The 13,334-nt window shown below is 46.8% G+C and overlaps 1 protein-coding gene across 6 annotated transcripts in view; it reads right to left on the bottom strand.

Annotated features, from left to right (window-relative positions):
• Positions 1 to 13,334, bottom strand: part of COL6A3 (collagen type VI alpha 3 chain) — a 90,118-nt gene that overhangs the window by 46,992 nt on the left and 29,792 nt on the right. For 4 of the 6 annotated variants that reach the window (XM_032277827.1, XM_032277822.1, XM_032277823.1 and 1 more), the window contains 5 exons: positions 10,365 to 10,949; positions 8,100 to 8,699; positions 6,223 to 6,801; positions 4,191 to 4,799; positions 1,974 to 2,579 (listed from right to left, as the gene is read on the bottom strand). In XM_032277827.1, coding sequence (XP_032133718.1) covers positions 1,974 to 2,579; positions 4,191 to 4,799; positions 6,223 to 6,801; positions 8,100 to 8,699; positions 10,365 to 10,949 — 2,979 coding nt within the window. The remainder of the gene's footprint in view (positions 1 to 1,973; positions 2,580 to 4,190; positions 4,800 to 6,222; positions 6,802 to 8,099; positions 8,700 to 10,364; positions 10,950 to 13,334) is intronic. The other 2 variants (XM_032277828.1, XM_032277824.1) reach the window with 1 other exon arrangement.

The raw sequence follows: 13,334 nt of genomic DNA, 5'->3' as shown, positions 1-13,334 counted from the left end.
GTCTTTCTGAATTTATTTAAATTTTGGCATGGTAGTCTGGGTTACCACTGATTTCTAAAATGTAAGCAGCATTTGGAAATCAATCCTGGGCTACCACAATCTACAGTCATGAACTGTTGCTACCAGAAGAGACCAAGGCCAATGGCATCTACATCTTTGTTGTACAAGAAGAGAAACAGCTGAGGCCAAAGGTCCTCACCTTGTCCAAGGCCATCACTTAGCAAGCGAGACCCCTGAGGACCCCATCGCCATCCCAGCGTGCTGCCCAGGCTCAGCCCATGGGGGCGGGGATCATATAACACGGTGCCATATCCAATGGGTCACATTAAGGCTTCCCAGGAATTTGTGTCCTCATATTTTTTTTTTCTTTTGGCTCACACATCTCTAGCATTTACACAAAGTCTTTATTTCCACTATTATTCCCTCTATTTCCTTTTTTTTTTTTTTTTGAGATGTCTCCCAGGCTGGAGTGCAGTTGTACAATTGCAGCTCACTGCGGGCTTGACCTCCCAGGCTCAAGCAATCCTCCCTCCTCATCCTCCAAGTAGCTGGAACTACAGGCATCCACCACCATGCCCAAGCCTTTATCTTTTAAATTTTATTTTACAAATATCTATTTTTTTTTATTTTTTGAGATGGAGGTCTCACTGTGTTGCCCAGGCTGGTCTTGAACTCCTGGGCCCAAGCGATCCTCCTTCCTCAGCCTCCCAAAGTGCTGGAATTATAGGCATGAGCCGCCATGCCCAGCCTCCCCCCACCCTCATTTTCTTTACATTAGCGCATTTTTAACGATAAAATTAATGAAAAGATCCTCGGAAAGATGAGCCACATTTTCCTATTAGTCAGAATTTCAGGTACTTCTCAGATGTCATTTTATTAAACTTGTATGTTGCCACGCTCAACACATTCCAACCTGCCCTCTGCCTTATACACAATTGGGCTATTTACAGTGTAAATGAGGCACAGTGGAAGCCGAGCAGCTCCTGTGATGGAGCCGTTCACTCTGAGAAAGGGAGAATCAGCCCCTGCACTGGGGAGCTGGCCCAGCACGCACAGCCTTGGGGTTCTCCTGTTGCACACACATGATCTCACAGAATACTCACAACAGACAAGGCCACTCTGTGATCATGATGGAGCAAGATCAAAATGAGACCACATTGTAACCCTATCTGAACACAGGCAAAAAGAAAAACATTGTGCAAACCACAAAAACAACAAAAACGCCCCCCATCCTGGCTCATAGGAGTGACTGCTGTTCTCTACCAATCTACACCAAGGCCATCCTGCTTCTAGGTAAGACTTAAGATAGCCAGCCATAGAATCACCTCCACAGTCTCGACAACATCCAATCCAGGCCAAAGTTCCATTTCTTTAAGCCATCCACAAAATGACCTGCCACTAGCTCAAGTCCTCCCAGTCCTTCCCGCACCCCTCCTATGCAGATGCTCCATGCTTCACCACGGCACGCATTCTCCCTGGATGCCATGAGCAATAGGCGCAACCTGCTCAATCCCAACTGCGTCCTGGTGGTGTCTGGCTGGCGGACATAAACAACATAAAGGTGCCGGGTGCGGTGGCTCATGCCTGTAATCCTGGCACTTTGGCAGGCTGCAGTAGGCGGATCGCTTGAGCTCAGGAGCTCGAGACCAGCCTGGTCAACGTGGTGAAACTGCATCTCCACAAAAAAATACAAAAATTAGCCAGGCATGGTGGTACACGCCTGTAGTCCTAGCTATTCAGGAGGCCGAAGTGGGAGGTTGGCTTGAGCCCAGAAGGCAGAGGTTGCAGTGAGTTGTGACCATGCCACGGCACTCCAGCCTGGGCAACTGAGCCAGACCATCTCAAAAACCCATAAAGATAAGGGCACACCATGTTTATTTTAATTTAATTTATTATGAGTACCAGGGCCTTTGAGCCTATTATTTTTTACATGGAAAATACTCCAAGGAGAGCCCCCGCCGCCCCCGTCTCACCTGGAGGCGGGTACTGAGTGCTGGCTAGGAGCTGCTGGATATGATCTGAGGTCAGGGACGTGATGGGCGTCAGCAGTTTCTGCTCCAGGCTGGGCAGCTCCTGGAAGGTGCTCACCGAGAACACATATTCGGGGCTCAGCGAGATCTTCACCAGCTCCTCCTCATCTGCGTTTCTGGCAATGGTCAAAGGGGCCACGCCAAACTGCTTGAGCTCCACCGCTGGGTCGTCCACCTCATCATCAGACTTCCCGGAGGAGATGAGGACCAGGAACTGCGGGACGCCCTCTTCGATGCGGCTCCCCAGGGGCCTCTTGAAGATGTTCCTGGACACGTACTCCAGGGCACTGCCCAGGTTGATCTGCCGCCCTCCCTTGGGCCTCAGCCGCCGCACCGCGTTCTGCACTTCGTCCTTGCTGGAATGGGCGTTCAGCAGGAACTCCACCTTGGGGTCATCGCTGAACTGGATGACGGCCACCCGGGTGGTGTCAAAGCCCACATCCAGGGATTCAACCAGCCTCTCTATGAGGGTGCGGATGTGCTGGAACTCAGGCCCGGCACTTTGGGATCCATCAATGAGAAAGACCACGTCCCTCTTGTCACCAACACCTGCGAAACAAATGTGAGCATGGCTGCACCTTTGTCAGCACCACATTCTTAGCGTTCATGAGCCACCGCCCGGTTTGTCATGGAGTCACAGGCAGGGGATCCTGACACCAACACCACTGTTAAAAGTCCAAGAAGTGGGAGTCCTGGGCATTTCGGGGTTTATGCGTCAGAGAGAAGAGGAGTAAAGGGTGAAAAACCTGAGGGAAGCGGAAACCAGAAGAGCTGCCTTGGCGCCAGCGAGGATGGCACCTGGGAAGGAGGGCACTGCACTGCGGCGGGCATTGCTCAGGGACCTGAGGCTCTGCCACTGGGCTTCACCGGAGCCAGAGCCATCGCCAGATGCAGTGACCTCAACTGGAGCACTTGGGGGAGGAGCAAGGATGAAGGAAAGAGTAGGGTGGGCTCAGAGTGGATGAGAGGAGAGGGACTTTAGAGTATAAAGTCTTAGAACGAGACAGGTGCTGCTGGCGGGGGAGCCAAGCATCAGAGAGGGTGTTGAAGAGAGAAGATGCAGTGCATTTTATCACGGGTGGAATCATCCAGTACAGTGGGGAAAGGGTGATTGCAGATGATGCCACTGAGCAGGTGGGAGGAAAGGGGGCCGAGGAGGTGGAGACAGGCCACCCAAGGGGTGCCTGGTGGGCGTATGTGCCTGGTGGGCACATCGCTCTGTGCCCCAGAAACCAGTGAGGAGAAGCCAAGCCCCTCTCAGCTGCAGCTTAATAGTCGTCCTCACCAGCCTCATCACTCGCTGTGTCCTGCGGTGATTTTCTTTCACTTGTTTTTACTCCTTCCTCTGCCCCTCCCCCACCTGTCCTTCTTTTCCCTCCTCTCGGAAGAGCAGGCGAGTGAGGGGGTACAAGGGAGCCGGGCCGCATCTGGCTCCTTCGCCGCTGGGAGCCCTCCCATCTGAGTACCCAGGAAGAGTGGCCCTTGGAAGGCATTTATTGAGAGGTGGATTTATCTTCCCTCCTTCCTTCTCAGCACCAAGATTCCCACCATTTTTTAGTTTATTGTACCAGACCTAGAAAGAGGGCGCAGGAAGAAGCAAATCGAATAAACTATGATCATAAGAGCCAAATGGCCTTCCTGCCAGTTAAGACACTTACTTCTCAGCACCAAGCAAAGTCAAAAGTCACCTTCACACCTGAGCTCTGCAGATACCACTATTTCAGAGCCTATGTCCCAGCTTGCAGAGTGTCTGTGGTCAGACTCCCTCCTGCCTCACAGAAGGCTGCTGACCACGCCAACCAGAGGGGCTCAAGACGGATCTGGAACAGGCGTCATCAGTTAGGCGGCCCCTCCCTTCGGATATCTAGACAGAAGCCTTCATGCAGAGTTAAGGAGTCTGAACTCCAAGCTGCATTTATGTCCCTTTTGGAGAATTTAGTTTGTCCCAAAACATGAATCTTAGTGTCTCCCCCTTGAACTTCTGCCATTTCTGCCCATCGAGGCCAAAAAGGGCACATGGGTTCCTAAATTTTCCCGTAATTTTAGTTTTCACTCCATGTGGCAGGAAAAGCAAAATTAAAAACATCTTGTGGCCCACAGTCCAGACAAATAGCCCCAGACAGTGACATAGAGTGAGGATGCAAAGCATTCCCTGCGTACCTGGGCTCGGCAGAGGCTGCAGCACCGGCTGCAGCCTGCTCAGCTCCTCGCGGGTGAGCTGGGTCACCCTCTCGGAGATGACCTGTTGGATGGTCCCCAGCTGGCGAAAGGTGGGAATGGCCACGGCAAAGTCTGGGATGAAGGAGATGGTCTGCATCTCTGTGATGTCAGCATTCCCGATGCCAATGCCGATGGGCACAGCCCCGCCCCTCTTCAGGACCACCGAGGGGTTCCGCACGTCATCCCCAGACCTATCAGCTGTGACAACGATCAGCAGCTGGGGCACGCCTTCTGTTATCCTGCTTCCCGCAGAGCTGACCAAGATGTTCCTCAGGACAAACTCCAGGGCAGCCCCGGTGTTGGGGGTTGGCCCTCCCAGCAGGGTCAGCTGGCGGATGGCATTGACAACGTCCTGCTGGTTCATGTATGAATTCAGGTAGAACTCGGGCCTGGTCCGGTCGCTGTACTGCACCACAGCCACACGGACCCGGTCCTGGCCCACATCCAGGCTTTCCACCACTCTCTGGACAAACTCCTTCAACAGAGGGAAGCCGCTCCTGACACCCTCAGAGCCATCAAGCAGAAACACCACATCCTTTTCACCTGAAACTGAGAGGAGGATAGCCTGGTGACTCATACAGGACACCAGATCAACAACTCCATATCAGTGAAGTGGGCTGCATAACAGCACCCCAAGGATGTCCAAGTCCAAATCTCTGAACTTGAAGAAAAGAACTTTGGAGCTCTGATTTAGTTAAGGATTTGGGGATGGAGGATTGCTCTAGATTAGCCAGGTGGTCCCAATGTAATCAATCACAAGTGTCCTTATAAGAGGGGGTAAGAGAGTCAGAGTGAGAGAGAAGAGTAAGAATGGAAGCAGAGGTCAGAAAGGAGAGAAGGTGGCATGCTGCTGGCACTGAGGATGGAGGATGGGGACAGGAGTCAAGGAATGCGGGCAGCCCCTGGAGGCTGGAAAAGGTGAGCAGATGGAGAATCCTTTAGAACCTGCAGAAAGAACACAGCCTGTTGACATCTTGATTTTAGCCCAGCAAGATTGGTTTCCAATTTTCAAACTTTAAAGCTGTCAGATAATAAATTTGTTTTGTTATTAGCCACTAAATTTGTGTGACTTTGTTATGCAGCAATGGGAGACTAATACACCAATATAGGGACCCCTTCTATTTTGGAACCTTTCAATGCTTGAAGAGTATTGTTAACTTTCAAAGTTGTATTCGAGAAAAAAATGGGGATGGGAGGAGAGATATGGACGGCAGCACCTGCATACCACTAGCATTTTCTCTATGGGAGGTTTCAAGCGAGTTGCTGCAAGTCACAAGCGGGTTAATGGAAGGAAATGTGACCCGGAGGTCAGAGTTACCATCCCAAGCCAACAGGCCCAGTAGTCAAAGGAGAGGCTCTGGAGTCTCCACTTTTCATCAAAAGGCAGTTAGGAAAAATTGCCCTCTTCACTGCATTTTTATCACTGAATAAAACTGGTTAAACGAAAAGTGATAGTCATGTGAATTAGCAGTTTGGGATTTTAATGCAGAGTTTTGACGGGAATTTATCTGCCTCTTCTAATCCTTTAATTTTTAGTGAACTAGTGAGGGAATTATAACACAGTGAAGGAATTGTAACAATTAATATAAAGGCATTGGGTGAATATGAAGATGAAGACTGTTTTAGCTATAATGTAACCATGTGATACAGCTTTTATTATGCATACAGTAAGAACTGTTTTTTAAAAAGGATTTTAACCACTGATATCTAAATCTTTATAACGTCTTACTATGAAATAATCTAATGTCCTTAAAAATAATCACCCTGATTCTCCTGAGAGAGCAGCTAGAGAATCAAAGCAAAGAAAGAAAACTCATATTCTATCGTTCCTGTTGAAACTACTGATTAACTTTCCACCTTTCCTGTAAACTCAAGGAGGGCTTCTATCTGAGGACCAGTGGCCAGCAGCCTGCCCTCAATTCATGCATTAGAGAACAGAGTGGCAGAAGCAACTAGCGTTTCTCTACCATACCTCGTACTGGAGCTCCGTTGTGCACTGTTTTTAAGAGATTCACGATCTGTGGTTGAAGATCTCCAATCTTGGGAAGCGACTCTGCAACCAGGATAAATGCTGGAGACAGCACAATTTGCTCTAACTCAGCAGGGTCCGCGTTCTTGGCTTGGAAGATGAAAGGCACAATCCCACTCTGCTTCATGTTGCTTGCTGGGCCGTCCACACGGTCAGATGACTTTCCTGCAACCAGCAGCACCAGGAACTGAGGCACTCCATCCTCGATCCGGCTGCCAGCGGACTTCACAAAAATGTACCTCTGAGCATAGTCCAGGGCGTAGCCCAGGTTGAGGGTTTTGCCTGTCTTGATCTTCATTCTCTTCACAAGATTCAGGATGTCAGGCTTACTCTGGTGCTCGTCGAAACGGGACTCCACCTTGACATCATCACTGTACTGAGCCACCGCAATTCGGGTCCCATCCGGCTGCACATTGAGCTCATCGATAATCTTGTAGAGAAAGTCACGGACAACAGGGAACTGTCCCTGGCCCACCAGATTGGCTGAGCCATCAAAGAGGAACAGAATGTCTCGCTTGCTCTCTGCAATGTAGGTAGATTAGGACACAATGAGGGACGAGAACATAACAAGCACCAAAGTGACTTCAACCCAGCACCACTGGCATTTGACAATGGGGGTTGGCGAAACTCATCTGATGACCACGGTTCCAGCAAGAGAAGAGAAAACCCAAACTCATGCCACTTGTGTTGACAGTGTCCTATTTCAAAGCTGTGCATATCTGCAAAAGCTAGTGACTAGATCAGCCTATCCCATCTAGCGTCATGCATCTTCAACAAAGCAAGCCAGGGAAAAACCCCACCATGTTCTCTTCTTACATCAAGTGGCAATCACTCCAGGAAAACAGATAGTATTTTCAAACTGTTGCAAATGAAAATATTGAAAATGTGGTCCTTAACATTCTTTTGCTTAAAAAATTGATCTCAATCTCTAGTGAAAAAAAAAAAAAAAAGCTGATATGGGTCAACCACCCAAGGATAGCCGGGTTGCCATGAATCTGCTGTAACTGAATGATCAATTCATTAAATTTGAGGTTACAGGTCAAGACCCACAATAGTGCCCATTGTTGCTGTGTGTGTCAGGCTGTTTGTCAGTGCTTCCCAATCTGTTGTAATGAGACAATAGGAAACACAGATGACAGCCCTCAGGGCACCACAACATGTAATGTAAATATTATTCTCAGTTCAAACAATTCTTAGAACTATTTTGATTAGGTTTCAGTTGGGTTAGTCTTGCCACCCATCTGTGTGACATTAGTGGACTGGTAGATCTAATACATCCATATCTTACCACCATAATAATTTACAGTAAGAATAAGTTAGACTTCCCCTGGAAGCCATCTTAGTACTGCATGAAGATGCACCTTTGTTTTATAAGAAATAATTTTCTAGATACAGCAGATGTTGAACATTTAAAAATTATATAAAAACACAATTTCAATTTTTAAATAATCCCAAGGCATACTCATGTAAGAAAAATCTCTCTCTCTCTACCTCTCTCCACCCCCTCACCCCCAACTCTGGATTGGAACTCCAGAATCCCCACAGTCATTAGAGGAAAAAAATCCTTCTGAATAAAGGATGAGACAAAACGGACAGAACATAAGCTGGATGTTCTAGACTTGCCTTAGTGAACACCCTTTAGACAGAGTCTATCTAACCTTGCTGGTACAGTGTCTCGAGTCCCATTCAAATTATTTCAGTGGAAGGGAGCCAATTGACCTTCTACAGTCCACAATGCTCTTGAGTCCAGACTGACCAACTACCCGCCAGGGTGGTGTCTGAGAAAGGAGAGGGAGTTCCCGGCAACAGGGGAGGTTTACCTGGCTGGACGAGTGGTACTTCCTCCACACCTCCACTAACATATGTGGTTAGGGGCTGAATCAGCTGCTGAGACAAATCTGGCAGGGAGCTGAAATCATCCATGAGATACACCAGGCTTGGGTTAAAAGCAATCTGCTCAAGCTCTGCCTTATTCGCCTGGCTAGCTCCCACACAAAAGGTCAGGATGCCCGCACGCGTCAGGGCGTTGGCAGCTTGCAAATAGGAGTCCTCAGACTGCCCAGCTGTGAGCAGAAGCAGGAGCTGCGGCACGTGTTCATGGATCCTGCTGCCGCCAGCTTCCGTGAAGTGGTTGGCATGGACATAGCTTAGGGCTGAGCCTATGTTCAGGCCCGAACCTCCCTGGAGCTGCAACTGCCTCAGGTGATTAAGTATATCTGACTTGGTCTGGTATGTGTTTAAAGAGAACTCCGTTACAGGAGTGTCACTAAATTGCACTAAACCAACACGAATATTGTCATTTCCAACATCAAGGCTGTTAACTAGCATCATTACAAAGCTGCGCATATAAAAGAAATTGGCTTTTCCAACGTTGACTGATCCATCCAAAAGAAAGATGATATCCCTTTTGTTTGCGTGAACTGCAGTGAAGCACAGAAAACAAAGTGAGACATACACAACCACAGAGAGTTTTATCATGTGTGCCTACAACATGTGCACACATGCCAACATTTAGAACACAGAGAAAGTCAGTGTGGCAAAGCATGTCCATCTTGTAAAATATGGCAGATGGCTGCATATTTTCCTCTGTTGGTGGCTGGTGTTTGTGAGACATATTGGTAGCCAAGTTTACAAAACCAAGTTGCCTTAAAGAGAGCTACAACATCAAAGTTAGCATGTTTACAAACAACAAAAATGATCAGAATTCTTGAAACTGAACGCTTCTTCCCTAAAAATGAATTCTATGAAGGTGCTGCATCATTCCACATCACTCACCCCAGCTAGGTTTAAGTGTGTCTGGCTGGGTCCTCTGGGGCTCACCTCTACCCACTAACAGAGGGTCTTCCATCCATAGTTCAGCAGCAGTTAGCCCTCACTAACCTGAGAACTTCCTTAAGGCTAAAAAAAAGTAACAAAAGTAGGCTGGTCTCATCTTGAAGTCTTCCTCAGACTTCCCTGTTTGTCTTTCTCTACTGGGACTCCATATTAGGAAGTCACAGCCTTGCTAGGCAATCATCCAACAGGGGAGTTCCCCCAAAGTGAGATGATGGGACCATAAATACACAGCAAAATAGTAAAAGACTATTTGCTAGGCTTGGCCAAAGTTATACACGTTCAGAATAAAAACTGTAATTCTCAAAATAGAGTATTCTGCCCAACACATTTAGCTTGTGCCTTTAAATTTTTATTTTTTATTTCTTCCCTGATGCCCTACTGTAATTGTGACCTCACAATAAATCATATCCTAGGTTAAGTTGAACTTTGGCTATGAAAGTGTGGATTAAAAGTTTTAAGAAAAATTTTATGAGAGAGAGAGAGACAGATTTAGAAGACCAGAGAGTATGAAAAGAAAGCATGCATCCAGGCAGCATGAGTCATACGTGAGGCAATCCTCTAGTGACCGAGTCTGCAAGGTGAGAAAGCATGATCCTGTGATACTCATCTTCTCATTAAGGATGGCGAATCATGTTTCTTCAACTCATTAGCTCATAGATCTTTATAATGTCTTTAAAAATAACTCTCCACTGACAATCATATTAAATGAGGGATTTGAAGAACCACTAGGTTTGAACTCCACACCCAGCCATTCAATATGCTTTCCCATTGAGAGTAATCCCTTAATGAGAGAGAAGAGAGGGAGTAAAAGCTGAGGACACTGTGCCCAAAAAAGTTCACACTGTTGTTTAGAAGTAAATGGTCAACTCAGGAAAGGTAAGCTACATCCTGGCGGTAGGGAGGAGACTGGACAGAAATCACCAGTAGAAACTGAAGAACACAGGGATCTGACAAGCAGTGAGAACTGAGATGTGACCTCCTAGGCCAGAAGCTTCAAAGACAGGTAGCCCCATGGCACTATGGTTTAAATCATATGGTTCTTATCATATGAAATTTTATTGCATGACATTGTAAACTATTCAATCCTCAACCCAGTGCAAAAGGGAACCTGAAATAAATCGTGTTTGTTGCTGCTGTTTTTATCATTCATTGCCTCTTAGTGAAACACAAATAAACTTCATTTTGTTTTGTTCTCAGAGATCCTGCCTGGAGACCACCCCACTGTGTGTCTGAAGCCATCACCACCATACCTTCAGGGGTTCCAGAGAGGGTCCTGAGAGGTGCCAGCAAGCCGGGCAGCATGCCTTGCAATGGGGCAGCTCGGAACTCAGCCGGGATGAACACCAGGGAGGAGTCAAAAGCAATCTCTTCCAGCTCAGCCTGATCGGCACCCTTGTTTCCAATGGCAAAGGCCATTATGCTGCTTCTCTTCAGCTCCTGGGCAGGCTGGCTGATTTCATCTAGGGACTTACCACCTGTGATCAGCACCAGAAGCTTAGGAATCCCCTCAGCATCCCGGTAGCCTGCTGAGCTCATGAACAGGTTGTTCCGAACAAAGTCTAGAGCGGAGCCCGTGTACAGGGCCGGGCCGTCCAGGGACTTCATTTTCCGCACAGCAGTTATGATGTCTTTTTTGGCTGGGTAGGTATTGAAATAAAATTCGGGCCTCACAGTGTCGGCATACTGAGCCACTGCCACCTGGATAAGATCCCGTCCGATTTCCAGCCTCTGGATGACTTTAGCAATGAAGTCTCGGATGGCATTGAAGTTGGCCAGTCCCAGTGCAGATGAGCCATCCACCAGGAAGACTATGTCTCTCTTGTTGACTTCAATGACTGTAGGTGGCAACATTATAAGGCAGTTAGAATGGCCTTACTAAGCACATTCAACAATGACTTTCTACAAACCTAACTCCATTGAAAGGACGTGCCCATTTGCTGTGGCCAATGTGACCACAGGGCCACCCCAAAGGGAATTTGTCCTAAAGAACACATAAGTTACAGTTGCCTCCCCACCTGCTGGAGGAAAGCTAGCTCCCCTTCCATCCTGCCCAGTCAGTAGTTTTTACAAAATAGTGGCACAAAAACAAATTTAGTTTTAGTAGCCACCTGTTTTGTTATGCTGTCACAGAAAAGTCCATATGTTCTTTTCTGCCATAAATACAAACCTAGCCAGAGTGAAGCCATCGCTTGAATAATCAAAGAAAAAGAAAACACTGATGTCTGCTCAGAGAACCCTTTGCCTCACAGTCTTGGTTTCAAAATGCTCACTGTCAAGTGCAAAAGTTGAAAGAGCCTGCATATCCCCATTCTCTTTAGTTCTATATTCCATGTCTTCATTTGACAGACAAAAGAATTACTTAACATAAAAATTACAAAAGGAAATTAGCATCAAAACCAGCAAATGGTTTTTCACTTAAGAGACCTGTGTTTTGGCCAGGCACAGTGGCTCATGCCTGCAACCCCAACACTTTGGGTGGTTGAGGTGGGTGGATCACCTGAGGTCAGGAGTTCAAGACCAACCTGGCCAACATGGTGAAACCCTGTCTCTACTAAAAATATAAAATTTAGCAGAGCTTGGGGGCAGACACCTGTAATCCCAGCTACTCAGAAGGCTGAGGCATGAGAATCGCTTGAACCTGGGAGGAGGAGGTTCTAGTGAGCCAGGATCACACCACTGCACTCCAGCTAGGTGACAGAGCGAGACTCCATCTCAAAAAAAAAAAAAAAAAAAAAAAAAAAAAAAAAAAAAAAATCTGTTTTTAAAGGTCCTAAGTAATAATTATGATAGTCATAACTTAAAGGCAAACCATAAAGCAAAACATCTCAATAAGATCACTGTCCCACAGTGACTGTGAACTGCTATATACATGCGTAGGTAACCCACCCATATTGTAGAAACCATGAACTCTATTAGACCACAACACCTAACCCAGAAACCTGACAGAGCTTCCAAGAGGTAGAGGAACATAAATGATTAAACCTGAGATGGACTGTTTGCAAAAGAGTCCTCTGTTACTATATGCCATCAGATAGATTGCATGGCAAGTTGATTTTGTGGAAGCAGACAAAGGAAACAAACTTTGGGATGAAGGTAAGGAAGAACTTTCTAAAAATTAGAGCTACCTTCTAGAACGTATTTTATTTTTATTTTGGGACAGAGTCTCACTCTATCACCCAGGCTAGAGTGCAGTGGCACAATCTCAGCTCACTGCAACCTCCGCTTCCTGGGTTCAAGTGATTCTCCCACCTCAGCCTACTGAGTAGCTGGGACTACAGGCACGCTCCACCTTGCCTGGCTAGTTTTGTTTTGTTTTGTTTGTTTTGTGAGACAGGGTTTCACCATGCTGGCCAGGCTGGTCTCAAACTCCTGACCTCCAGTGATCTACCTGCCTCGGCCTCCCAAAGTGCTGGGATTACAAGCATGAGCCACCACACCCAGCCTAGAACACATTAATGAAATACAGTTCATTTCTAGTTGTCTGGACCAGAGAGGTTGGGAGCATGATGTCTGGGGTGAGAATCACTGATAAACGCCTTAAGAAATCATTTTAGGATAGCAATGCCTCATCTGGGTGCTTACCTCTAGCACCAAGACATGTCTATATTCTGAGAGAAGGGCCACATGTTATGCACCAATGTCCTTTAAATAATAACACAGTTGCCTGCTGGGGTAGCAATGTGTGCAGAACATCACTGAACCTTTCCTCAATATTTAATGGTCACTGTTATGAACATCCGTTCTGGGCTTTCATTCCTTCCTTTAATTTAGAACATGCTGTCTCTCTGGGCTACCCCTTTGATTTTGGTTTAAAATATCTTTGCAGATAAAATTAATGTGCAGATGTCTAGAGGACTTCTTATACCTTTCGACCATTAGAAAAAAATGAATATATATATACACACACACACATATATAGACACACATAAATTCCATATATGCTGTACCATGAATCTACCCTGCATGTATTTACTATGTATATCACATGTGAGAGAAAAATAGAAAAATACTCATGCAACAATGACCTGAGAAGCTTCTTTCCCCTATACCAAGTGGTTCAGATGGTTATATTATTCTTTACAAGTACCAGCAATGGCACAACTCTTGGAGTGGGAGAAGGTAAATATTATACCCTCCCCTCCCACGTTTTCCCTCCCCCCACCACTGCATCACTAGAACTTCTCCCGATGAGCCAGTGGGAAGGCCTGCCGTCCAGATCT

The sequence above is a fragment of the Sapajus apella genome, unplaced genomic scaffold, assembly GCF_009761245.1.
Source record: "Sapajus apella isolate SASKATOON/1434 unplaced genomic scaffold, GSC_monkey_1.0 scaffold10, whole genome shotgun sequence".
Lineage (NCBI taxonomy): Eukaryota > Metazoa > Chordata > Mammalia > Primates > Cebidae > Sapajus > Sapajus apella.
This window is presented reverse-complemented; position numbering and strand designations above follow the sequence as displayed.